The 26687-nt window shown below is 35.0% G+C and overlaps 1 protein-coding gene across 1 annotated transcript; it reads left to right on the top strand.

Moving 5' to 3' along the window:
* Positions 1-4735: 4735 nt before the first annotated feature.
* LOC143433066 (calcium and integrin-binding family member 3) lies at positions 4736-24781 on the top strand. The gene is made up of 5 exons (XM_076910178.1): positions 4736-4879; positions 7162-7264; positions 8373-8520; positions 19396-19511; positions 24628-24781. The coding sequence occupies exons 1-5, from the start codon at positions 4785-4787 to the stop codon at positions 24736-24738; spliced, it is 573 nt and encodes a 190-aa protein (XP_076766293.1). The 5' UTR covers positions 4736-4784; the 3' UTR covers positions 24739-24781.
* Positions 24782-26687: the final 1906 nt, after the last annotated feature.

The raw sequence follows: 26687 nt of genomic DNA, 5'->3' as shown, positions 1-26687 counted from the left end.
AATACTGCTAATTCCATCAATTTGACAAAACTGTTAGGAATTCAGATCACACTTTTCCATTTTAAGGAAGATAACGCGACCTTTCCAACTGCTTTGTTAAGAGCATGACCAATTATCGACCTAATACTTCACTTCAAACCTTTCTAATTCTTCTCTACTTTTCTAGCTCCTTTAAAAAACGCAGGGCAAAAAATTGCAAGTACATAAATTTAAAGTTTTCCTTTAGCATTACGGATAAAAATAATTTTATATTGAATAAAATTCAAATAGTATTACCAAATTTTTAATGCCAGTCACTACATACCATACAAATTCCACATTTCACTTTCTGAAACTTCTTGCTCGTATATTTCGGAAAGCTTGGTATTTATGTATAAAAGGGGCTACATTTTCGTTTTTGATAATTGTGGAAAAACAAATTTCTGTTATTACAGTGAATTTTGTTTACATGTATCTGTCCGTAAGACGATTGGTATTATTTGCCATTTACTTCATAACTTATCTTCGACGTAAGTCGGATTAATGCATTATTTAATCCGATTTGTTTAGTGGACAAATAGAACAAAACCAAAGAAGAAATAAATACAATAATATGATTTAGTTGATGGCAAACAAAAGATAATGTTGAGAGAAACATAGCAGAAGATGTGAGCAGGAGGACGCAGCTTGAATAATATAAGATTAAGAGGAAGAAATAGGGAATATAATAGATGTGTGGCGGCCTTTCGACACTCGCCACTAGAGTGTCAGCACCGTTTACACTTTCCTGAAAGTACCCGATGATCCATCCTTTCTAATATATAGAAGTTCTGACCTGTCCCTAATATCCCAGCGTCTAAGGCAGGGCCTGCTAGGTAGCCTTATTGATGAGTCCACTAGCAGGCCCAGGACGAAACGTTCTTCCCCTCTCTTTTCCTTCCTTCCTTCCGCTTCTATTTTACAGCAACCGAAGCAATGTCACTTCAGATGAAAGAATAAGCTTAAAACTATACCAAGATTTAGAATGGGCAATAAATAGAAGATAATTAAAATGTGCAGAACACTAAATGCTGAGGTTCTACTTGTACTTTGAATAACAATATACTTATTCAACAATAACAATTGCAAAACTACAAGATCAAATGAGATAATGGAAAATCTAATGGCTAAAGAAGCAGAGGGAATAGTATCGAACTGGTCGATATAAAAATGATAAATAATTAAACAAACAGTTATAAATGAAGTAATCGGATAATTATAGAAAATTAATTATTACTTTATTCTAAGTATTAGCAGTGATTCGCGCGAACGAGGTACTGGTTAAAACAATTCAGAAAGAGGTTACAACACACATAAATCTAGTTTCTCCACTTTATTATTGAATTACAAGTAATCAGTTACAGCGAAGTGTAGTGTAGTGAACGGTGATAAATACATTCATAGGGCGGCCGTTTTGTCGATGATCGATCGTGTTTACGTTTTGTATCTTTCAAAAACACTAAGCAATTAACAAATAAATTGATGTAACATCTGTTCGATAATTCAATCAGCCAATTGAATGTTTATACGGATTCCTCGCTCAGCATATACATATTCAACACTATGGTCTTGCACGCAAGCCTTATACGTTCTCAAATTGACTACAGTTTTTCATTCAAACGCTGCATTTGTATCTGTCAAATGTGTTTTATTCGAGTTGACGGGTCTCGGATTACAGCAGTTATATTAATAAAAAGAAGACATTAAGTGCGAATGAATTTAGATGTACAAGTTGAAACATTTTGAAGTTATCATTTTAAAAATGAAAATTTAAAATTGCAAAAGTATTTTTATAACATCAAATTACTGAGCAGCAGATTGATCAGGAGAACATACAAGTGAGTCATATTTTACAAGTGATCTAGAAGTTGAGTAAATTAGTCAGATTTTAAATAAATACAAATTTTTTATATTTGATAACATATAACAATCTATACATATATTATATTTGGTTTTCTTATAAAAGTTAAGTGCTATAGAAGGGATTAATAGTGTTGTATAGATATTTTTTTGTAAGTGGAATAAAGGAAATTTTCATAGTTAAATTAATCTTTGTAATTACGCAATATTTTTTTTACAATACGATAGCGTTTGTTCAAATGGATTCAACACGTGTCAAACTTTGAAGAATTGTGAAATCAGTTTCACATATGTTGCCTTCGTTTGGTTAGTTTAAATCCTAATTGATCGTGCTGCTCGTACAAAGTATTTAATTGTTTGACAAATTCTTATTTCTCTGAATTTTTGGAAATTTCACATTGTACTTTTAACTCTGGCTAACGAACCAGAAGTCATGGCACAGAAATTTATTAATTGGATACTGGACTATCCATCTACCGGAAACATGGGTATCTGTATTCCTTCCACGCTCCACGGATAACTAACGCATCATAAACTGTAAACATTGGCAACGTAGCATCAACATTCCTTATTTCTTGCTTTGCAAGTAAATATCTGTTACGTTCCAGTACAGGATTGTTTTAGTAGGATTCTATTTCCTGTATCTGCAGTGACCCCGACCAATTTTTCGAGTCATACAGCATTTTTCATGTAATATCCGTGTATCTTCGAACTCTGCAGTACAGTCCTGTAGTGGGAGAAAACATAGGTCACGCGTATATTGACTCGACAATCTTCACTCTTTATTCTCTATTATATTATTTATTATATGACGCGACACCCAAAAGGAGGTGGCCAATGCTCGCGAGAAAATAATACTCACAATTTAATTTTCTTAGGACAGGTGGAAAAAAACAGAATTCAAACACAGAATCACCTGTGCGACTACGTATGCACCTTTTATCGAAGATAAGATAAAAGCAATGGATATAATAAGACGTTTTGAAAGCGGAGAGAAGTTTGTAATAGGGTGGAATTGGCGAAATTGTCATGATCATTATTAATTTTGCGTTGTATAAATACAGTGGCCTTTCATTTATTACATTATGAGAAATAGGAAACATCGAATGAATTCGTATATGAATTGTTATTTTCTATCCTCTTCTGTGACAGTATATGGTTCCGGAACTACATTTCAGTATAAATTACAACAGACTTTTAAGTAACCGATAACATCGGGCAATCGTCAACGTGTACGTTTAGTAACGTTTATTTAAGTGTCACAGCTAGCGGAAGCGTGAAAACTTATCTGGCCTAATGTATTCAGCAAATTTGGCATAAGGAAAAAGAAAAGGCTAACTATTTACGATACCATTAATACCAATACTTGCCGGTGGCATACGGGCTAAAAGTCAAACAATGTAACCTGATAATCGCAGCTTGACGAGAGACAAGCTCCAATTTCACGTAGAGATTTCATTTTTTTTCTGAGATTAGTGAAAATAAAAGCAGGTATTGAAGTGGACAAAAGCCCGGAAGTCTGAACGATCAAACGTGCACTATAACTTAAACATCGAAATAAAGGTAAACAGTCTCACCACAGTTTTAATCAGAGCTATATAATGACCAGTTATATGGGAAATTAAAAAGAATGTGTCTCCTTAAAAATTCTTCCACAGGACATTAAATATAAAATGTTTAAGTAAAACTTTTATATCACATAGTATTATCGTGCCTGAATAGGATATGCAATATTTAAACTATGGACATAATTAAAATTCTTATTAGACTGCCTGTCAACGGGATAAAACCTGTTATTTCTCCATATTACATTTCGAAGCTGCTGTGAAGGATCGAGGCGCAGAATGATGTTCAAAAAAGGCCCTCCGAGGGAGCGCAACGAGGGCAACTGTGAAGCAGTACACCTGGAGCTGAGAAGGGCAAAGCATTTAAATACATCACTAAGAATCTTACATCACGAACGACATTTTCAAGGTTAGCATTTTGCATTCGAGAGGCGTTGTGATGGCGCCTTGGCATCTTTTGTTGAAAATTTTTCTAATAAACTTAAGGAGCATCATGAGTTTAACAATGATATATAATATTCGAATATTTGATGGGTAAGGTTATTAGCTATTGTTAGAAATATGAATATAGCAACAAGAAAAGACGGGAATTTTGGGTAAGTAACGGCCTTTTATTTATAATTATTGTTACGGCTAAATTTCCATTTCCAATTACTTTATACTGGGTATAACAAGGATAAAGTCATTAAAAATGGCTATTGACCGTGCTAATGAAATTTTAATATGGATCGAAATATGCTTATTAGTTATATGCTGTAACAATTATATCGTACCGGAATTCGAGGTTATATTAACTTTTCAATTTAGCCATCATGAAGCACAGAATGACAGATAGTAAAGTTTAGGTTGTAATGTTAATACTTGATAGGGGTCACCAAATTTCTGACATTTATGCATTCGAAAGATTTTTGAAGGTCACATGTTATTATTGAGATTCTTTGGAGACCGCCGTGATGTGTTTATAAAAATAGATATGACGCACCTTACTATCGCACACGCTGTTATAGTTGTTACGCATATATGTACATATGATAGATAAAATTCAATGTGGCAGTAACAATGGTTTGTTGCAAATATTCGAGAAATTGTGAGAGACCGTCGATTAAGTTATTAGGAAAGAAGCATATCTTTAACGCTTGTATGAAAATCAAAGAAATCAAGGCTGAATCTCCTATTTCAAGTGATTATCAATTATTTAACATTTAGTTTTAGTTACTATCTACATACTGTCTCTGAGAAACGTCATCAAACAGATAACGGGTTATCAGTACATCGATAAACTGAGCAACTAAATTTGCACTGCATTGCTTTGTTAACTTTTGTCAGCACTCATGCATCGCTATGGGAAATTTTTGCTCGTCAGAGAATATCATTGACGAAGAGTTACTCGCTACTTACGTGGAATTAACATACCTACGAAGAAGTGAAATACAACGGTAAGTAGCGAACAAAAATGTACATTTGTGTAGCTGGCACGCCATTATTGTCTGGTTTTCATCACATTCAGGCCAAACAGGAAAGAAAAACGATAAACATATTAACCTTCTAAGGACGGGGTATTTAAATACGCAGTAAGGAAATATAATATCAGTGTTTTATATATATATAAAACACTGACGTGGACTGATGACATATTGGTTCTTAGTTTCTTTAGCTGTTACGTAGATGTCGATATATCGAACGCTAGTCCTTAGAAGATTAAGAAGGTGTCATAAATTAAGCGTTTCTCTACCGTCTCGTAGAAAGTGGGCCTGGCCAAACATCGAAACGAAGAAATGTCTGGCCAGCTCAGGACGCTTAATTATATTTTTGTATTTCACATCGTTTTATGTGCCTCAGGTAGTTTACCTACTTTTTCGATTTTTATACACCATAACATTTTTCTTAGCTCTATGGTTCCTAGTATAAAGATTATATAAGGTTACGTTTCCGTTAGTTCTAAGCTGATTGTACAAATATATACAAGATTCAAAGACTTCCAAAAATTACCATACAATTGATATTTTACTTGCTTCATTAAAACATTGAGACATTTATTAAGATATTTCTAATACATTATATTTACATGTCAAAACTACTATCAAATTTCATATTATTACAAAAGGGCTTGAATTTGTAAAAAAGTTGTTCACTGTTGGACTTTTGTTTCGCTGAGACACTGTTGTTGGATTCGAGGTTCAACAGAGTCGAAGGAATCGAGTACAATACGTTTTAAAGTCCACAAAAGTGCTTTATGTAAGAAATATCGGGTAACGGGGTGCACGGGCGGTCAACGAGGGCCGTGTGCATTTCTCTGCGGCATCGCCCCTCCCCGGGGCCTTGCCTAAACATACGAATGGGCCATGACGTTGAGGGTGTACTCGAGGCTAGTACGAATGGCCTAAGCAGACATTCCTGTACGGACCTTCAGGTGAGACACAGAATAAATACGCCCAGTAGACGTTGAGCTATCGATTATTACTTCATTTTCTTCAATATCTTACATTTATTCAAAAGGTAGTTTCTAGTATAGCGTGAAGTGATGAATTCTGAATATCGATGTCTGAAATTACACGTCTGGTATGTATGTATGTAATTGGGAAGAAATAGTTTCAAAGTTTCAAAGAAGTAACCTAAGGTCAGGTATGGGATATATTATGTAGATTAGAAGTGAGACAAGGAATGACTAATATTTAGGGTAAATAGCTGTTTGAAGTAGATCGGCATTTACAAAAGATAATGATAATAACTATGTTTCATAAGATAGTGAGATATGTGTATAGATAATCTACTAGCGAATGCATCGCTGATGATGATGCATCGGGGGGATGATGCAGTCAAGACTATAGCTTCTCCCACCTTAGTTTCGCATCAGACCTCTTCGCGGTCCCCCCGCAATGTGCCAATGTGTTCAAATTGGTGCGGGAACAGGTTGGTTAATATATGTATAAATTTTGCTCAGCGTTAATTCAGTTGTTTGTGAAACAAAAATCCTCACAGCCGGCAAAGAGTGAAAACGAAAAAGGTCTTCTCTTGATGCTAAAGTGTTGATGGATAATACAATAAAGTCTCTAAAGAGATTGATAAATTTGAATAAATTTAAGAGACAGTCCGAAACTAACAGAAACGTTTAACAAATGTATATAGTTTTCTTTGGCTTCTGGTACTTTAGAAAGTAGAATCCAACGCTGAAATGTATATTTAAGACATTTTTCCTGTCAAATTTAAATACTAACGTATAAATTTCACATACACCACATATCTAACTATCAGTTCTAAACTATCATTTATTTATGTATTAATTAGAATATTAGAAAAGTAACATTAATATATGAAACATTAAAATTTTAGTCAATAATAAACATGAAAAAAACATTACGACCTTGGTAATATTTAAATTTTGGAATTATCGTAAATCTGCAAGATATAAATTTTATAAATATTGCTTATAATTTTGAAAAAAAACAATTTTGCAGAATATTTAGTCTATATTTTATATATAATATATAGTCTATATTTTATAATAGATGTTTTTCGTTGTTGAAAGTTCATTAGAAATTATTATCAAAAGAAAATATTATTTTTTCAAAAATTTAGTTTATAATAAAACTAAAATAATATAAAAAGAATAAAAAAAAACCAAAAATAAAATGATTCACATAAGATTGGTATTATTTATTTAATTGTCACTACATGATTTTCGTTACTCTGTACATTGATAATTCTAAACATTCTTTAGCATTATCAACCTTCTCGATGATGTTAACCCAGGAAAACTTCACAACAATCTTCAATACCGTTTTACTACAGAAGAAGTCGACGTAATACTGCCAGGAATTTGTGTGAGTTGATACTTCATTTACATTACATAGGTATAATTAGAGAAATGTATATACTTTTATATTAAATATTATATTTTTGACAGAAAACATGCTATATTTTTCATTTTATCGAAATAGTTCCATGTTAAATGATTCAATAGTTTCACTTCAGTCTTGACCCCACTTTGTAAACGCGCAGTGTTTGTCGCAATACCAACTGTTGTACAATACATAACTCTACCGATATTGCCATCCATATATACAGGATGTTCGAAGAAAACCGTTTAATATCTATATGGCACATGGAACACACTGTACAACAGTTATTTAATTAATAAACAGATTTTAGTATATACAGCTCGACAGTCGAAGAACATTTGAGAGATAGAAACGTTTCTGTGTTCTAGCGTTATGCTTTTAATTGTAACTGCACGATGTCTTTGTATGGAAAATTTTTCTATAATTGAAAGGTTACCTATTGAAACTAAGTAAATTATTCATAAGAAATATTTATTTCCGAACGATTACGTAACATTGAATCCTTTAACATTCTTGATAAGCGCAATCTGCATGTTTATCGGAAATTTCTAATGCGATATTAAGATAAAAAAATAATTAATAATAGTGAATCGCTTTAATTAAATTTGATTATGAAGCCAATTTATTGCTTATATATTTGCTTATCCTTCTGGTTGATCAAGCGTATTCTTTCAGTCGAACATTAATCCACACTTCTTAACAAAAGATAACGCATGCATGCTACATGCCTCATACTTTTTAACGATGAATAAAAGATATAATTCTTAAAATAACGACCTTCACCATTTCCTTTGCGCAATCTGTCCAGCAATTGCAATTGTTTAAATATTTCTTCACATCATTTAATAAATTAATCTTTCTAATCGCTCAAAAAACTCAAATCAGCTTGCTTCTATTGATATAATACATACATACATATGTATGTATACACTCTATATGTCTCATTAGATATCTAATTTTCGAAAAATAGTTATTTTATTTGAAAGAGTGATGAACAATCGACATGTAAAATCAAGCGCGAAAAATAAAACGCATTGTAACTACATAACAATAGTAATATGTTCAAATTTACATATAAGTTTTATTTCAGTGTAGTCCATTTCGTCAAACAATATATCGAGTATTTTCATCAAAAAGAGATGATCACCTAAGTCTAGAGGATATCCTGGATTTGTGCTCTGCTTTTTCTGAAAATTGTCCGGAATCTGTACGGGTTGCTTGGGCATTTCATATCTTTGGTAAGAAATTATGCAAACTAATACAATTTCTAATATAGTAAATTGATATTTTAGTATGTAAATATTTCGTATTAATACAAATACGTAACATATTGTATTAGGATATTTTGTGTTTGAGTCGTGATATTATATACGAAGCATCGAAGTTGCAGTCTTTTATCTGAAGTAGCAAACTATTTTAGCAAGGTATACTATGATAAAAAATTTATTATGATAATAGATTATGATGCAATGATAAAATTTTGTTCGCTCCTTTATTAAGCTCTACCATAAAATGATAGGACATTTTAAAATTTTCAGAATACCTTTTTACCTCCCCTTTCATTAATTCAATCTGTTTAAGTAAACATCAGATCCTACAAAACAAAGTAATCGTTTAAGGTGAAATAATTAAGAGCTAAAATACAATTATAACTTAAAGTAAATTATTAAAGCGAACATAGGTGCGGTAAAAATCGTATAAGTTACAACAAAAATATAAATGTGACATAACGTGATAAAATAAAAATGTGCAGTCGCGCGAGTTCATTAAAAAATCAATAGTCAGCAGAAACAAATAAAATGATTGACAAACGGCGTGGTTTCGGGTCATTTAACGCGAATCATCCGAGAAAGATAAATGCAGATTTTGAGAGTGTTACCGAGTAGGTATCTTTGTAAGACTAATTAAGGCTGTAGTAGTAAGTATATTCGTTAATTTTATTGTATTACAGATACTTTCACGATGAAGTTACTATTGAAAATAGAATATAAAGTGTAGCCATTACAAAAAATGGGTGTTTGTAAACTTTGGTAGAAAAAAACTTGATGAGTATTGTTCCGGCTGACGTCGAGGAACAATAAACGTGGAGTTTTCGAAAACTGAATTTATGACGTACTCGTACAAAACGGCTATTTTTAGACTAGATTTTTTTAACTTCGATGGTTAACGCTCGTGGACCTTGACTATTTTAATAATTAAATTTCATATCTTTGACGTTCTCAATAGCCGAACTGTGTCATAAATGAAGTATTTATTTGGATTAGTTGTATGCACGTGTAGGTAACGGTACATGTACCGACGTTTGGCCTTTGGAAAATTCCGAAAGACTTAGAACATCTCATGCTCGTGCAGGTATCTCTTTACCCTCTTGAAACGAACACGCGGTTCCTCAAAGGGGCAAACTTATAATTTGCATCGCTTCGGCAAAAGACAACAGTGTCTACCCCCTCCACGGTGGAAGGAGCAAAAATCGTCCATCGATGCGATCAGTCTTAACAGAAATTCAAACGATGAACAACGAACGAAAACTGAGCTCTTGCAATAATCGTACACCTTGTAAGAGATGAAACACTTCTACTCGATCGAGAAATGGAGTATCAACTGTCTAAGAACCACTGCGTTAGAATCTGGGCCTTACGACACTAGAGAGTGAAACAAAAAGACAATTCCACGCGGCGAGATGCGACAAGTATTATTTACGTCTTACTAATGTAGATTTGAAATATGTTAAGAGTTATTTGCGCATGAATATGCAAAACCAATTTTTGTGCTATTTTCGGAGACCGTATTTGCGGGTTTGTCGTGGGAGGATTTTTCTAACATTTGGCGGTTAAGTCCAAAAGAGATACAAAACAGATTTTTGAATATGTTAAAAACAAATTTGAGTTTATAGACCTTAATGCCATACAGGTGCAGCACATCTATAACGTCAGACTTATGTATTTTAGTGTTAATAGTAAATGAGAAAGAGTATATTTAAGAGCCATATTAATATTGAAAATTGATGCTGATATTAATGTTGAAAAGTTCAAACATTTTACTGAATGTATCACAGCTTTATATGTCAATCTGCATTCATAATATTAGACGCCTGTCACTGTACATCATCCGTTGTTAGCCGATTATTCTGTCTATTTGACTGGTTGATTCGCTAGATTTTTGGGAGCTTGTCTATTGTTCCCTCTATCGTGAAGGGCGGGGGGGGGGGGGGGGGGGGGTGCACTATTGGCATTTGCCGAAACTATGCAAATTACCAATTAGTGTCCCTTTTCGAGTACCGTCTTATGCGTCCGAGACGCACGTTCGTCTCAAGAGGGTGCGAAGTATCTGCACGGACATGAAATCTTCGAAGTCTCTCGGTGAAGTTTTGGGAATTTTCCGAAGGTCAAGATTTCGATCTCGTTCCGTTATGTGCACGATTCGATGTCTCGCTGCGTACACATATTGGACCGATCCTTAAGATATACCTCGTGTTCCGACCGACGGAACAAATAAAACGTGGGGTTTTCGAAGACTTTGTTTATTCTACGTTCGTGACGAAAAGGCTATTTTTAAGATTAAGACGTTTTAAGTAATTTCCTAAACGTTTGCGAGCTTCGACACAATGGTCTTTAAAATATTTAATTTCGACGTCCTCAATAGCCATCGCGTGTTGTAAACGAGGTATTTCTTAAGGGTCGGTCCAACATGTGCACGCAGCGGGACATTTAACCCTGCACTTAATTAGACCTGACCGAAATCTTGACCTTTGGAAAGTAACCAAAACATCACCGAGGGACTCGGAAGGTTCCACGTCCGTGCAGGTATCTTCCCATCCTTTTGAGGCGAGATTGTGAATGATACCCGAAGGGGAACACTGATTGGTAACTTGCATCGTTTCGTTTTCAAATACCAACAGTGTCCACCCCCTGCACGGTGGAGAGAGCAGCGGACAAACTCCTAAAAAACTAACGAGTCAAACGTCAGTTTGGTGACTTACACACGAGTGACTTACACACGATTATCGAATATCGACAACCTCTTACGAAAGCGGTCGAATTGTGAGAGAAACGTAAAGGAACGAATATTTAGTTAGAACAAGCTTTCCAATATTATGTTAGCGGACAGCGTCGCGAGCAACCGTGTTCGATCTGGGCCTTACAACCTCGGAGAGGAATCAACGACGCGAAAATTCCGCGTGGTAGCTGCGACACCTCGCTCACAACACGCGATGGTTATTGAGGACGTCAAAATTAAATATTCTAAAGACCATTGTGTCGAAGGTCGCGAAAGTTTACGAAATTACTTAAAACGTCTTAATCTCAGAAATAGCCTTTTCGTCACGAACGTGTAATAAACGAAGTCTTCGAAGATCCCACGTTTTAATTGTTCCGTAGGTCGGAACAACGTTGAACTTTCGATAATCGACCTATATCCGATGATTACCCCGGTTTTTCCTTCACCAAGATCATCGGGCTTGCGTATGGCGAATCCGACTCTCATATAATTCTGCTTCCTAACAATTCTCGAATCGTTTCACACACTAGCTCCTATTCAGTTTTCGCTAGACAATAGATAATACATTTTATTTCAATCGCCGTCGTCAATTTACCTTTCTTAAGTCGCGCATTAACGACATTTGCACAGCTACCAAATTTTTCGATTAATGTCACTCATTTTTCATTTACGATTTAAGTTCCGATAGTACGGGCCGTAAATGACTGCATGGTCGATTACGCGTCGAACCATTCACGGTTTGACTGAGTGTTCAACATTACAAAAATTGCAGATACCCTAATCATTTGTAAATAATTAACTTTACATTGCAAGATGTCCGATAGATAATTACAATCAATTGGTCATTATCTCAAAGTGGATGATAAATTAGTAACATTTTTATTTTATTTTCTAAATAAACAGATATCAAAGAATATCATCATCGCTTAATAAAATGTACAAAAATTTAGTAACCTTCGATTGTACGATATATTTAAAAAGATGTTGGTACATGTAACGCAACTGTACATTTTTTTTATACAGGTTTCTTCTGGTTTTAATTTCTACTGTGTTTGATCTATATGCTTGGGGAAATGATCTCAATCATCCTTTTCGATTGTATTCTGGTAGCGGTGTATTTTTCAACAATGATTTTATCCTTTGCCGGTATTTATTTTGTTACACGAAATGTAAGAATTAAATAAAGTAACATCAAACAGATAAAAGAAAACTTTGCGATATCTGTTTAAATCATTCCTTTATTGCATTCGAAGACGCATTTCGGTTTCCAAGTAGGATTGCGTTGATCTTTGTTTGGCCAACTCATTGCTGCTGTTATGTGTTTTGTAGAAAGAATATAAATGTCTCCTTTAATTTTCTATTTTGGTGCCAATATTTTATTACAGTTTCTCATACTGTAGTCTTCCTTTTTTAATTTTGGGATATTTCAGCAAACATTTTCACATATTTTTTCTCTTTGAGCGTCCTGTTCCAATAACATTAGTTTTACTGTAAACTGTAGTTATAAACAGTTTTGGCGAACAATACTAGTTATCTAAATATAAACTACGTCCTTTCTGTTAATATTGACTGTGATAGTTCTTGGACAACACTTTCGGATGCATTCTAAATGAAATTTATTTTGTTACTATCCATGTACATATGTTTTAAAATCATAGCAGTAACCTGAAATTGACTCATCGGTGTTTTAATAATAAATAGTTCACAAGTTCTTTCGAGACGTTTATTGGTATAGAAGACTCTAACCTCCTCTTGGAAATCTGGGTGATAACTCACATTAATAAATTTTGTATTCGTTTATAAATGTTTTCTGTCACCCGTTCGTTTCGGTGATTAAAGTTTATTACTTCTATTACTTTTTAAAAATATTAAATGTTAAAGTGTCTCCTCAAGGATAGGTAAATTATCCTGCATACCATAAACCGCGCTAGCTATTTCTGCAGCGAATATTACTTATTGTTATTGCCATTAACTACTACAAACTTTAATAATAAATCTCGCCCTTTTTGATGGATAAAATTGTTTACAGAATAAGCGTCTCTTACATTTCATTAATGATTCATCAATAGCAATGTCTCCTTGCATGGTGTATGCTTCCTTAAATGTTTGGTTAAACAAATTTATTACAGGTTTTATTTTGTATAATTTATCTGTTCTGCTTAAGTTGCATTGTTATTCGTAAAACACAAAGATTTACTTGTTTGTAGAAATCTTCTGAATGGCATCGCTTTCCTGAATATTGCCGTTTCTATAATGGCCCTCTTAGACCAATTCATCTGATTTGTAAGATTTGTACATAGCACAATATACGTATAATATATTTTTATTTCATCACGGTCGACAGAGGACCAAGTTTCGTCCATTTTTCGTCTCTTATGTGGCGGCTACGATTCCGCGATTTTCCGAGTCATAAATTTTCGAGCTAAATAACAATGCGTTTCCACGGCTCAGCGCAGGTCTGGTCACCGCTGGTTAGCACTTAGCGACTAGGTCCGCGCGCTTCCTAATCTCGACATCCGTCTGGTTTGTGTTCATCATTCAGGTCAAGCAATTGTTTTCCTCAAGAGTTCGTCGCGACTGAGCATTGCCCAGACGTGTACGGCAGATCCTTGACTTTGGTTTATTTATGACCAATTTCCGTCCTTTGTGTCTTCATGGAAGCGTTCGCTTTCCCCGTCCGCGCATCCATCCTTTTCGTTTTTGGCTTTTCCATTCTTTGCTGTACGCATTTTTAAGGGGCGACATTTCCGCCCTCGTGACAGTTCGTCTAGAACACTTGGTTCGTTCAGAACAGTCATTCCATTCGTTTAGAGTTTTCAGTAAAGTTGCGTAGCGACGCGAAGGAATCGCGGCCGCAGCACCGCTCCCACGATAAGGAACATTTTGTTTTACATATACATCATTATTGTTGTTGTTGATTGTTATATTAAAATTGAGAGCGAAAAGTCAAGTGTTGTCCTTACTCCCGTACGCCTCACTTATTTTCATTGTTTATTACTTGTTGTACGTATCGATTCATCACTGTCACAATGTTTATTTAAAATATATTATTAAATATTACATTAAAAATGTCTAATTCTTTTTTGCTCGTACTTTCAGGTTATTTTTTATTGATTATCTTTCTCTTTCTAAATCCACAACTCTGATTGTTAACAATTACTATGATATATATCTTCGGTATCATCCTCAAACACTAAACGTTTACATTGATTTCGTATATGTAAAATATCATTATCACTGTCGCTATTACTACACCTAAAAATCCTGTGAAATCATTGTTGACGATGCTACCACATGTCTCACTGTCCTCGTCAATGCTTACTGTTCGCTTTGAACGCGATGTGAAAGATACTTTTCTAATCTTTCTTAAATAGTATGTCTGCAAACTGAATGGGGTGAACGAAATCAGGTGTATACCGTGTGTAGCCCGATCAACTCTACAACTCTACATTTGGCACGATAAATATATCACGTTTCCGATACGATTTCTAAACTAAGGGGTTAACGTCATCGCAGAATTGTATTTCGGTCAGCGCGGCCACATCACAAGTGCCTATGTTCATTGCGGCCGCGATTCGACCATGCTTGAGCGCAAGAATCATGTTAAGAATCATATTATAACTACATGTTTTTGCGATAAAAAGTGTCACGCCTTGAATTTTGAACAAACAAGTGAAATTATCATTATTAAGCTAACAATAACAAACAACTTAAAAGTTAAAAGCACATCAAACGACTACCTACAAAAGGTATGTTTATACCTAGAATACGAAATGAACTAGTTTAGATTATCTTAGGCTTACGTTTAGATACGTGTTTGAAACTAAGAACTCCAATCGAGTAAATTGTTTTTATGTTGTGGAGAACTTACAAAACAAAAGTATTTATGAACATCGCTAAATGTTAAAAATGTCAATACATACGGGCACATTACCAGATACTATAATGTGCCTGAACAGTTCTGTGATATATACATATATGTATATCAAGGACAAACGTAGATTAAATATAGAAAAATATTTGTGCTTGCGACATCTTCATATAATTTAGTTTGCTTCATAAGTAGTGTAAAGCCCCATAAAGCGTCAAATAAACAAGTATAAATAAACAAATATTGTTTGATATAATTTGTCCTTGATTTCATAGCTCGATAATTTTTACATGAAACGCATACTTCTGTGATCGTTCGAAATGTTCCTGTTGCAAAATTGTTTTATCTGCAGCCTTTCTGAAATAGTAATAAAATAAAAGTAGGTTGTTACTATTTGGATTAAGCCTTCGGCATCTAATAACATAAACGGCTTTAGATGGTATCATGCTTGTTTGTTTCTAGGGTTTGGCGTTTAACCCTTAACTATTATTATTACCTTATAATTAATTATTACCCTACTTAATGTTTAGAGTGCGGAGTGATTAGTATGCCTGCGCAGTGATACTTAATTTATTGGAAGGCGCCAGAATGGAATCCTCATGAGGACAAAGAGAGTAATTTCGCTTCGTTCCGAATCGCTACCCTTCGATTAGGTCACAGAGCTATAAATAATATCAGTTAGCCGTAGTCGACGAGACGTAAGCGAATCAATCGTATGCAAGTGTAGGTGAGTCGCAAACGAAATGGTAGTGTAGAATATATTTTTCTACAAAAGAAATTGTTCATTACGTGAACGCATATCCCACAATATCGAATTACAGTATGTGCATTACATTATGTGCTATATTATGTATGATCAGATAGATACATTTTTGAAATTTACTATTGTAGCGGCTAGCAGTAAGGTACAATAGAAGACCTTTCGCTACAAACGGCTAGCACGGTTTATGGTATGCGCAGCAGTAAAGCCATTTTTGAGGAACCGTTTTAAACTTTTAACATTTTCCAGACATGCAGTAAGTAACTTTCTCTAACGGCCTCGATGGCACATGCGGAAGCCATAAACCGGGGATTTCCGAAGGGTCCACTGCCCGTGGCCAGGCTACCCTTGGTCACCCGGTGCAGGTATTAGGCCCAGCGGAAATCTCGCTACATAATCAAATATGGTAACATACAAAGTAAGCCCCCACCAGAAACACCACCACTCTTCTGTAAGAAGGCGGTGGCTTAAGATAGGAAATATTCAGTAATTGGCGAAAGCAGCCAAAACTGAATATCCAATCAACAGGCGCGAGGTATGTAACGCGCCGACGAGAAAAATAGGAAAACTGCAAGACAGCAGTCTCCGCAGAGAATCCCTCGAAAAAACAAGCAATAAAAAAGCTCTTCAAAGATCCTTGACTTCTACACTTTATTCGTAACCCCCTGAACACGCATCCATAGTATATATACCTTCACTATTATATCTGACTCCTATTGTAGACGTTTCAGTGTACGCGAAACAGAATAATATAAAGCGAGCAAACTGAGAAAAATATAAAGAGACAGTTAATAACATGTTCACTGATTGTCAAGTTATTGCAGGTTTTCTTGTATAAAGTTTGTAGAAAAAGAATTCGTTGTAAGAAACTGATTGGTAGAACCATTCCTTGATGGATGGAATTGCTGAATTGTCTAAGGAATCAAATAGAAAGAAATAAAAATCAAATGACTAGTATGAAAAAATGGGAATGGAAAATATGTACTAAAAATACAGACATATATATGTATTATAGAAATATAAATATGTATCTGAAATTCGGAAACTTGTATATATTTTGTGTTTAAAAGGAGACAAACAGGATCCCTGAGGCATACTTAACAAGATTGCAAGGAATAAATAAAACTAATAAGCTGTATAATATTGGAGGCTTGGAACTTTCAGATGGACAACTGATGTCTAATTGGCAAGAGTCTGTATGAGCGTTGTGTAAAACACTTTCTCCCGAAAACAAATTAATTTTCGATCACAGAGGTGTTTTGCTCGCTTCTATCACGAAACTGACTGTTAAGACGTTTTAAGGTTCCCTTGCCAGAATACGCATGATTCTTGTACGGGGCTTGTTCGGCCGTTTTTAGCGTGTGATCCTCCAAGTCCTTTGGCGACGTTAATGGAATTTTCCAGAGGTCAAGTTTCGATCTTGCTTCCGTTATGTGCACATGTCTAAACCCCGCTATGTATACATATTGTACCAACTCTTTGGGGGTTCAGAATCTGGATGTCCAGGAAGTGCCATTTCCACCTCCTCGTGGTGAAACCTGGGTGCCGGATTTGCCCGGTTGCTAACGGGGCTCTGGTTAAATCGAATAAAAGGAGCGCATGGTAGCTTGTTGCAACTATAAATTTGCTAGGCTAAGATAAATTCGTAGAGAAAAAGTTGATAAAACTGCTGAGCTAGTCAAAGAGGCTAGTTCAAGTATAAATTCAAAAAGGATTAGAGTGAGTGTGCACGCGTGCACGTAGTGAGTTCGCCTCCCCGAGGTTCCCCGTGGATACTCCGTCGGTGTTAGGACTTCGTCCCTCGCGGCGGAGTAACTGAAGGACTCACCCGCGGGAAAGACGCCGCGGCATATCTAGATTTTTCCATCGCCCGTTTCAGTGAGGTGAATGAACTGGGAGGTACAGGGCAATCTACTTTGCATATACCCGTATGGTTGAGGTGGCATGTCGGACACCGTCCTGGTGCGAGACTAACAATTGGTATATCAACCCTTAGGCAATGCGGACGAAAAAAAATAAAATTTCTAAAAAGCATTATGGTAAAAAACGAAATCGCTGAAAGTATTTAATTCTCAAAAATAACCATGTCGTGAACGTGTAATAAACACGATTTGCACTAGAAATAATAAAATATCTTTGGAAGTCGAGACAGGAAGTTGATTTTAATCAATAAGTGTTTGGGGGAAACTTGTTTCTCAAAATCTTTGAAAATCGCAAAGTATTAACTATACCACCGAAGAAACTGAACATTAATTTAACGTGAATAAACTTGTACATACCTATAGCTTTATTGACAATTGTTAGCCAATAATTCGGCGGCAAAAGCATCGGACTTACTGATCGATCACCAAGTCGTTCTTTGCGGGATCGGACACAGGGATGAGCAATTTATACCGGAGACAAGATTTCATAGATGTTAAGCTCTCACGAATAAGAGCAGTTCTTGAGTCGCTTACTATACGCTCCAATCGACTTAATCGGTTCGGAGACACCGAGCTGGTTGTGACTGTGACTATATGATGATGATGATCGTACTAACAATCGAGATCTGGAGCGAAGGTTACGTTGCATCAACCGTTTGAGACGATCAAGACCCGTCGTGTCTCATTGAATTATTCAGGGACAAATCGGGTTTCAATGTGATTGACCATTCGTTTCTCCTTGATTTTCGCTCTGTTTATTTATCTATTTATTTATTTATTTACTTTTTTCATTGCTGGTATTTTTGGCTGCGTTATTCTGTTTAGCGATTAGTTCACTACTTAATTGGCGCGCAGTCCAGATACCATTTTTAATTTGTAAGTGAAATGGAAATAGTAGACAAATGCAAAGTTCTTCTGCGCTGCAATCGCAAGGCACAGTATGGAGAAGGACCTAATTTATGTAATATTAATGATACTACCTTAATATCTTTTGTTTTCCTTTCCCGATTGAATTCGAAGTGACCAAAGTCAGACGACTCCAACGTTTATGATTCCATTTTTGCTTACGGTGCTTAATTTTATGTTTAGTAGTCAAATACTATATTTCATGTAATCAATAATATACAAAGACCGTTAAGTATAATTTGAGCTAAATTTGTTATCGAGTATATAGTTTGTATGTGTGTATGTATGTATCTAAACGTAAGGATAAGAGAAGAGCAAAAGCCTCATCGGGAACAGTCAATTGGGTAGTAATTCGAAATAGAACAGAAAAGGGGAAGACAGAGTGATAGAAAAAGCGACGTCTATCGTTATACTTCATCTTTATATTACTTTCTTTTTTATTAATCAATAGAACATCAGAAACAGATCCATGACCGCAATATATTAACACTGAGACTTACAGTATGCAAAACGCGATGAACATCGTTTAAATTACACATGGCCTATTTTAGTTATCTTTACAGAAAAAGAAAATATTTAAATGAGCATGTAACGATACTCAAATTAGAATTACCTTACCGTGTACAAACAGTATTACCATGAGTATAATTTTTTCCAGATTTCGACGGCGATAATCAAATCTCATTACACGATGTAATGGAAGTTACGCGTAGACTGCTAGTGAACATCCAGGAGGAATTTGAAAACATTGATATCGAACACATCGCACAAATGGTAAGACGATTATGAATACATGTTCTGTCGCGTTGCAACAATAGTCGCCCTCTTAATTAAATCCAAGTTTATGGTACGCATGCAATAAACTAGTTATTTTTGTGGATTTCCAAATATTACTTACATTTTTTTATTACCTTAATTTTTCTAAGTACCCAGATTAGGGCCTTAAAGATTTTTTTGGAATTTGTAATGATTCGCACCTTTAATGTCTGAACTCAATAGCGAATGACATGCCACAAACTCGAAAAAGCTTAAAATATGCTACTCGACCGCGTAGCCTAAGCAGTTCTTTCCGAGTGAGGGCAATGTAACGGGAGTAAGAAACCACACTCGACCTTTTTGCCCACAATTTAATATACAACAATCAACAATAGCCAACAATGGCGAAACAACAATAAAATAACAGTTCTTAATGTTGAGGGCGGTGCTATGGCTACGATTCTTTTCGCGTCGCTACGCGACTCTAGTGAAACTCGACTTGACCTCACGATTCTTAACGAATGTGGAGGTTGTTCTAAACGAACGGGGTGTTCTCGCCGAACTGTTCTAACCGAACCGTATGCTAGCGTTGTTCTAACAGAACTCTGTGCTTGCGTCGTACTAACCGAACTGTCCGAATCGAACTGTCGCGAGGACGAAAATGTCGTCCCTTAAAAATGCGTATAGAAAAGGATGGGAAATCCCAGAATGAAAAGGATAGATGCACAGACGAGGAGAGTGAACGTTTCCACGAAACGTAACGGACGGAAATTGGTCATAAATAAACCAAGTTTAAGGATCTACCGTACGCGACTGACAATGCTCAGTCGCGACGAAATCTTAAGGGAAACAATTGCTTGGCCCAGATGATGGACACAAACCAGACGGATATCGGGTTTAGGGAACGCGCGGGCCTGGTCGCCAAGTGCTAACCCGCGGTGGCCAGACCTGCGCTGTGTCGCAGGAACGCATTGTTATTTCTTTAGAAAATTTACGACTAGAAAATACTAGGAATCGTAGCCGCCACACGAGGTTTTACTTCTATTACCGGTTAGTTACCATCTCCACACCAACGGAGGGGTAGCTAGTTGATTGGCCGGTCGCATTATCATTAAACTAAGTTTTAACCAAACACTACGAACGTTTCTATAGTAATTCACCCAACCTAACATCCTAATTTAAAATATTAAAACCAAAATTAAAACAATAAAATCAAAAAATCGTCCTTGGTATTTCAACCAAATAGTAAGTAAGACGAAGCTAGGGACGCAGCATGTCCTATGTATCGCTATGCACGATTCATGTTTCATGTTCTACTATAAACAATTGGCTATTTATCAGTCAGAGAAATGCTAACCGTAATGGCTGTAATTAATGCGGCTACATAATTGTTGTTTCTGTCTGAGCTTTGTAATGAACTATATCTTCAGCTGTTCTCATTTAACGGTTATATGGAACGTTGTAGTATGATTTTTACATAAACTACAAATAATTAAAATTTAAAATTTTATTATTTATATATTTTATTTTTTTTTTAACTTTATTATAAACTACAATATAATAAACTTTTTAATGGATTAAATTTTAAAAATTCAGTGAAAATTGGCTAGTTAATTTAGACAAGTATGTGCTACCTTTCATGTCTCGGTATTGGTGAGATTTTTGGCAACGTAATAATCTTGAATTTTTACACCAATTTGTATAGGCAGAATCTAGCTTTCTATAGAAATATCAACGCTACCCAGAAATAAGGTATAACGAATCTAATATTAATATAGAACTTATAATTCTATGAAACTCGTAAGTATTATTGTCTTTTTCTACTTTCTATGGCCTTCAATGGTATCGTGTTACAGGTCGTTGAATTCGTTTTAAACTGCTCGATCGTATTATGGAAGAAAAAAACATACGAATCCATTTAAAAGAATGAAGGTGATCTTCAAATGTCCGACATACCTCTACTTACGAAAAAGCTATTTTCACCTATTTTGTATCAACAAAAATTTCTGTAAAACTTATAGTTTCGAAGTTATTTGAGGTGCTAATAGTTACTGCCTCACCCTGCATAATAATGACCTGAAATAGCTTTTGTTGACGAATCTAAGTTCACTTGATATAACTACCAAATTCAGAGTCAAAGAGGGGCAACAAACTCTACTGGAATTAGCTCGCATATCGTATAAAAGGAGTTATATGGACTCTTTTATAATATTATACTTACATATATCATATAATTAAGTGAGAAAATATTATGAGGTAGGTTATTACAGTATTTGCATTTTAATCCGATCAAAATCTGTGGATTGCTGTCGATAAATGATTAAAGGGATAAAAACTAAAATTGTGAAAAAGTATTTGCTGTTATTGAAATTGATTATGATTTAAAGATATTCACTAATTCTCAACCGTGTCTTCTTAAAATATTATATTTAAAGTTAAAAGTTATAAAAATTATTTAATATTAAAAAGACAGAAATAATGTTGAAAAAAGCAAAAATCTGATTATTATGTAAAATAGTCTCTCTACTTACTATGTATACCAGAAACATTCATTTAATTACATTTATTTTTGTAATTTTGTATTCCAAATGTAAATTTCCCAAGAGTCTGAACTTGTATTTGTCAGACATTCGTATTTTATTGTGCGATTTTAATTCAGTTTCTTATGTACCAAGATATTATAGGTCATATCATGGGTTTATAGAATTGACCAATCAACCCTTAGTCCATCGGAAATAAGAGACTCACATACTTTTCGTGTGAGTCTGGAATAAAAACTCGCCCCTGTATACAAAGATTAAGAAGAACGATTCGACTTGTTATAATTTACATTTCTACTAGCAGTACGCTTGTACATCCGATTCGACTTAGAAAATGCAAACGCGCTTAAATATATTACAATTTGAGGGGTACAGAGAGATATGTTTAGTGCTACGCACTTTTACGTAGCATGACTTTTTCATTGTACTCGTGGAATGGCAGAGTACTTGCGATTAATCATACATTGTATATTAAGAAGCACCTCGCCTATGCCACTATTATTGGTCTCTTTGCGCTAGTGTTTGATTTTTACCGCGTTCAGGTACACGGGGGTGCTACGCAAGCGGTGCGCTCGCACACCGCGTACAAAAAAGCAGAGATACTTTTCAAGTATCTCTGATATTGCGAAGCAGATATATTCACTACCAATCGAAATTATCCAAACTTAAACCACTCATGGGTCCATAATTTGATCAGCCAAGAGAAATGGATACCTTGATCGGATCAGGAACAATACCAATTTTAAGTAATTTTTGTCAATTGCTTTTTTTTTGTTTTGATTAGGCTCTTAAGAGGTTTTCGTAATTTTTTTAGTTTTATTTGTTCTCTTTTATGAGATTATTTTATTATTTCCTTTTTCGGTTTTAGTTTGATGATGTTAGGAGATGTTTAGAACTCTTTTTTTTGTTTTAATTGAACTATATTGGAAGGTTTTTTAAAATTCTTTATTTGGTGTTAGTTTGATTGTTTTAGAAGATTTTTGGATTCTTTTTTAGTTTCAGTTGCCGATGCTCTGCCTCTGTGATTAAATCAAGCTGTTTATACCATTTCGTGTGAATTACAGATAGCAGCACCCGAAAGAGAAACGCATTGCGGGTTTCCAGTGACAGATACAATAATGTCTCCTCACGAGCATGATGCTTTGCAGAAATCGAAAAACTAGTTAATAAATTGCGTTCACTTGGATGCCTTCCATTACGAAGAAGTGGAAGATGAGTCCCAAAAAATCGCGTCAATCGAAAAGAAGCTGTGCCATAATCTAAGTCTGCAGGTTCAATACAACGCAGTACTTCAAGAATACATTACCCTTGGAAATGAGACAAAAATTTCGAACCAACGGCAAAGGGATATTATCTTCCATACCTTGCGGTCATTATAGAATTAAATCTCGCCCCAACTCGCCACCAGTACGCGTCGTCTTCGATGAATCTGTGAAGTCTACGACTGGAATCTCGTTGGCCATTCGCTGTTTCCATCAGTTCGATGGTGATGAAAATCACAATTTTATGAAACAGCAAGAAGTCTCTACGTCGGCGACCTCTTAATCAGAGTATTTGTTAAACTTTAACGAAGTTTTTACTTTGCTCAGCAACATCGACGAATTACTCTAGCGAGAAAAATTAAGGCTTCTCGAAGGTCTACCATCCAACTATAACAACTAGTTTCGATTTAAGAAAAAATATCTGGTTCTCTTATTATCGCCGAATGTATAACGAGAAGAAGAATTATATCGGACATCGCAAGAGTTTTCGATACTCGTAGGACTTGTAGAGCCAATGATAATGCATGCTAAGTTGATCATGTAATATCCGTTGTCAGAGAAACTGAATCGATATGACGCAATATCACTGTCAATGCATACCGAATGGTTTAATTCCGAGTGGTGTTTTTCGAAATTAAATCACCTTTTTATATCTGTAACATATATTCGATCATTTAGTATTTGGAGCATGCCTCAGAGATACAGTTTATAATAAACGGAAAAGTCGTCAAGTTAACAATGAAAATTAAACACCTATATAATGAGTCAAATGGGCATTTTGAAATGTACGGAAACTTCACAAGAGTAAATCGGAAGATTTATTCGACAAACAACACTGCACTCAAATGAAATTTGTAACATTAGAAAGGTTGATTTTTCGAGGTTCAACTTAATAGCAGTTCATAACTGTTAAGAGATAGAACTTTGTAATTCGTGTTAGGTGTTATTCAAATATAAATTTATTGCTATATTAAATTATTACTCGTTCTGATTCGTCTGACTATTATGACTATTATCTGACAATTCTATTATGTAATGTAAAGAAAAGATAATTGAAATATGCCGATCCACTTGAAGAAATTGCATCGATAGCAAAAGCCTTGTATATAACAATTTCTACAAATATAGATATTCCATTAACTTTAAATTTTTACCATCCTATATTAAACAACTTTGATGTGGAACATTTTATTCGCATTTCCAATACGCGTATGGCAAATATACGTTTTACTTTCGGCCTTAATCATCCATATCCGTTGTAAAACTCTAATTAATGTTTTGTACAATATATTAGTATGTATTAATATATTTATTTTCTTTTATCTCTTTCAGATGTTTCAAGAAGTGTCGTACAATCAATTGGGAAATATTTCAGCCGAAGAATTTATGCGATTTAGTTCAAGAATACCAGACCTGTTATCATCATTTCAATTTAAAATTTAACTACGCTCAATGCGCACGGTATATAGTGTACTATATCTGTAATTTCAATGTTATTTCTTATTTGTCCCCCATGTTATGTATTTTTACAATTGTTTACAAATTATTGTAGGGTATAATATATAAAAGAAAGGATGCTGTCAGGTCAGTCGGTTGGGCTCAGGGATTCGGAGAAAGGCACTTCAAAAATAGTACATAGTGTTCTAGTAATAAGAAGTGCTATATTCCTAACTCTACACTTCTATTCTACTCTCTTCAATATCTTTTTTGAATCTGCTTTTCTGAATATGGTTCATTATACAGCGTGGACGATTTAATTTAGAATAAATGTTATCTAAATATCAACTAACGTTATTTATGGCTTTACAGGAAAATTTTTTATAACAAAGATATACAACTTCAAGGTACATTGTCAACTTTCCCATTGATTTAAGGATCAGAGATATCTTTTTAAACGCAATTATATATCTTGTTGTACATCCTGTTAGAGATTATCATTCTGCAGGAGGGCAAAATCATCAACCTATAAAGCTATAGAATTTGTATCAATAACTGAAATTTCAGTGTAAATTCCATTTATGGAAGAAATGGAACGATACCGTTTATGCTGGTAAGCTCACAAGAATTACAAAAAATTAATTTTTTCGACAATATATAGACTTTATGCATTTCGAGTACTATACACTGAAAAAGTTCGGAAAAATTAAAACATGCAGACAGCAGACAAAAGCAAGTGTTGTTAAATCTTGACGAAGTATGCTGTATAATGTAAGGAATGTGCAAAGAGTTATCAAATAAGAAATCCTAATTAACCGTTTTATAAGTTTCATTTTTTTTAACCGTCCGACATTCAAAGCATCATAAAGGCAACTGGCCTTTTCTCAGGCCTCTCGCATGCCAACGTCCTTTTTGGATGAGCCGAAACCACCTTGCAGTTTGATTCCCCTATTTTCAAACTAAAATATAAAATTTGACTAAAATATTATGTATGCGTGAGAAGTATTATATAGTGAGTTTTTCGATCGAGATTCACGAAAAGAATCAATATATATTATACTTACGATAATTTCCGTGTTTATCTTCTCTTACATAAATACCTCGCTAACCATTGATTTAGACAATGAAGTAAACTAAGACAATATCATAAGATCCTAAAAATATCAATTATTAGTGGCATCGACATTACCGCCGCATACAATAACAAAGCGAACGAGTCACTACGTTACAACTCGTCCCATTATCAACACCGTTTTATCGTTATCAATCTAGTATCATATTAATCAGTAACCAAAATGTAAAACTTATATTATCTCAATAAAATTTAATATAAAAAATCTCAGTACCTGTAATCAGCAGACAGCAGTGGTCAGCCTGTCTCCTTGACTCCGAGTTTTACTCGTACAGAACCAAGTCTTATTATATCTGGACAATAACGATAGCGTTGCATGTAGCATTTATAATATTGTTGTGAGCACCGAGTATGTAGAAGCATGGCCAATTGTTGATGAATTGAAGAAGATGTAGCGGCTGGCAGCAGTAACAATAAAGAAATATTCGCTGTAGAAATAGCCAGCACGGTTTATGGTGTGCAGGATAAATAAGCTACCTTTGAGGAGACGTTTTAGCTTTTAATATTTTTAAGTAATAGAAAAATAAACTTTAGTCAACGTCCTCGATAGCACGTCCATAACGCCATAAACCGAGGATTACAGGAGATCTGGGCCCAGCGGCCCATATGGCCATGATCGTTAGGCCCCAGGTAAGCGAACCTCGGGAAATCCCGCTACATTACTGAAAATAAATATTTAGCAACAATTCCCCCGCCAACGTCCGTGTCGCCCTCCTTAAGCGACAAGAAGGGCGGCACCCACAAACAGGTAAGGTGATTGGCTTACCAGAATATGTACGGTGGCCAATCACCGAAACACACGGGTGTAACAAAATGCTTAAAA

Source organism: Xylocopa sonorina, chromosome 2 (genome assembly GCF_050948175.1).
Source record: "Xylocopa sonorina isolate GNS202 chromosome 2, iyXylSono1_principal, whole genome shotgun sequence".
Classification (NCBI taxonomy): Eukaryota; Metazoa; Arthropoda; class Insecta; order Hymenoptera; family Apidae; genus Xylocopa; species Xylocopa sonorina.
Note: the sequence above shows the minus strand (reverse complement) of the source record. Positions and strands in the feature narration are given on the sequence as shown.

Bases quoted from the DNA above. Each gene is read 5' to 3' on its own strand.
- LOC143433066 (XM_076910178.1), top strand. From the start codon at position 4,785: ATGGGAAATTTTTGCTCGTCAGAGAATATCATTGACGAAGAGTTACTC. The intron at 4,880-7,161 runs GTAAGTAGCGAA...AACATTCTTTAG, and splicing joins CGAAGAAGTGAAATACAACG to CATTATCAACCTTCTCGATG. The intron at 19,512-24,627 runs GTAAGACGATTA...TATCTCTTTCAG, and splicing joins TCGAACACATCGCACAAATG to ATGTTTCAAGAAGTGTCGTA.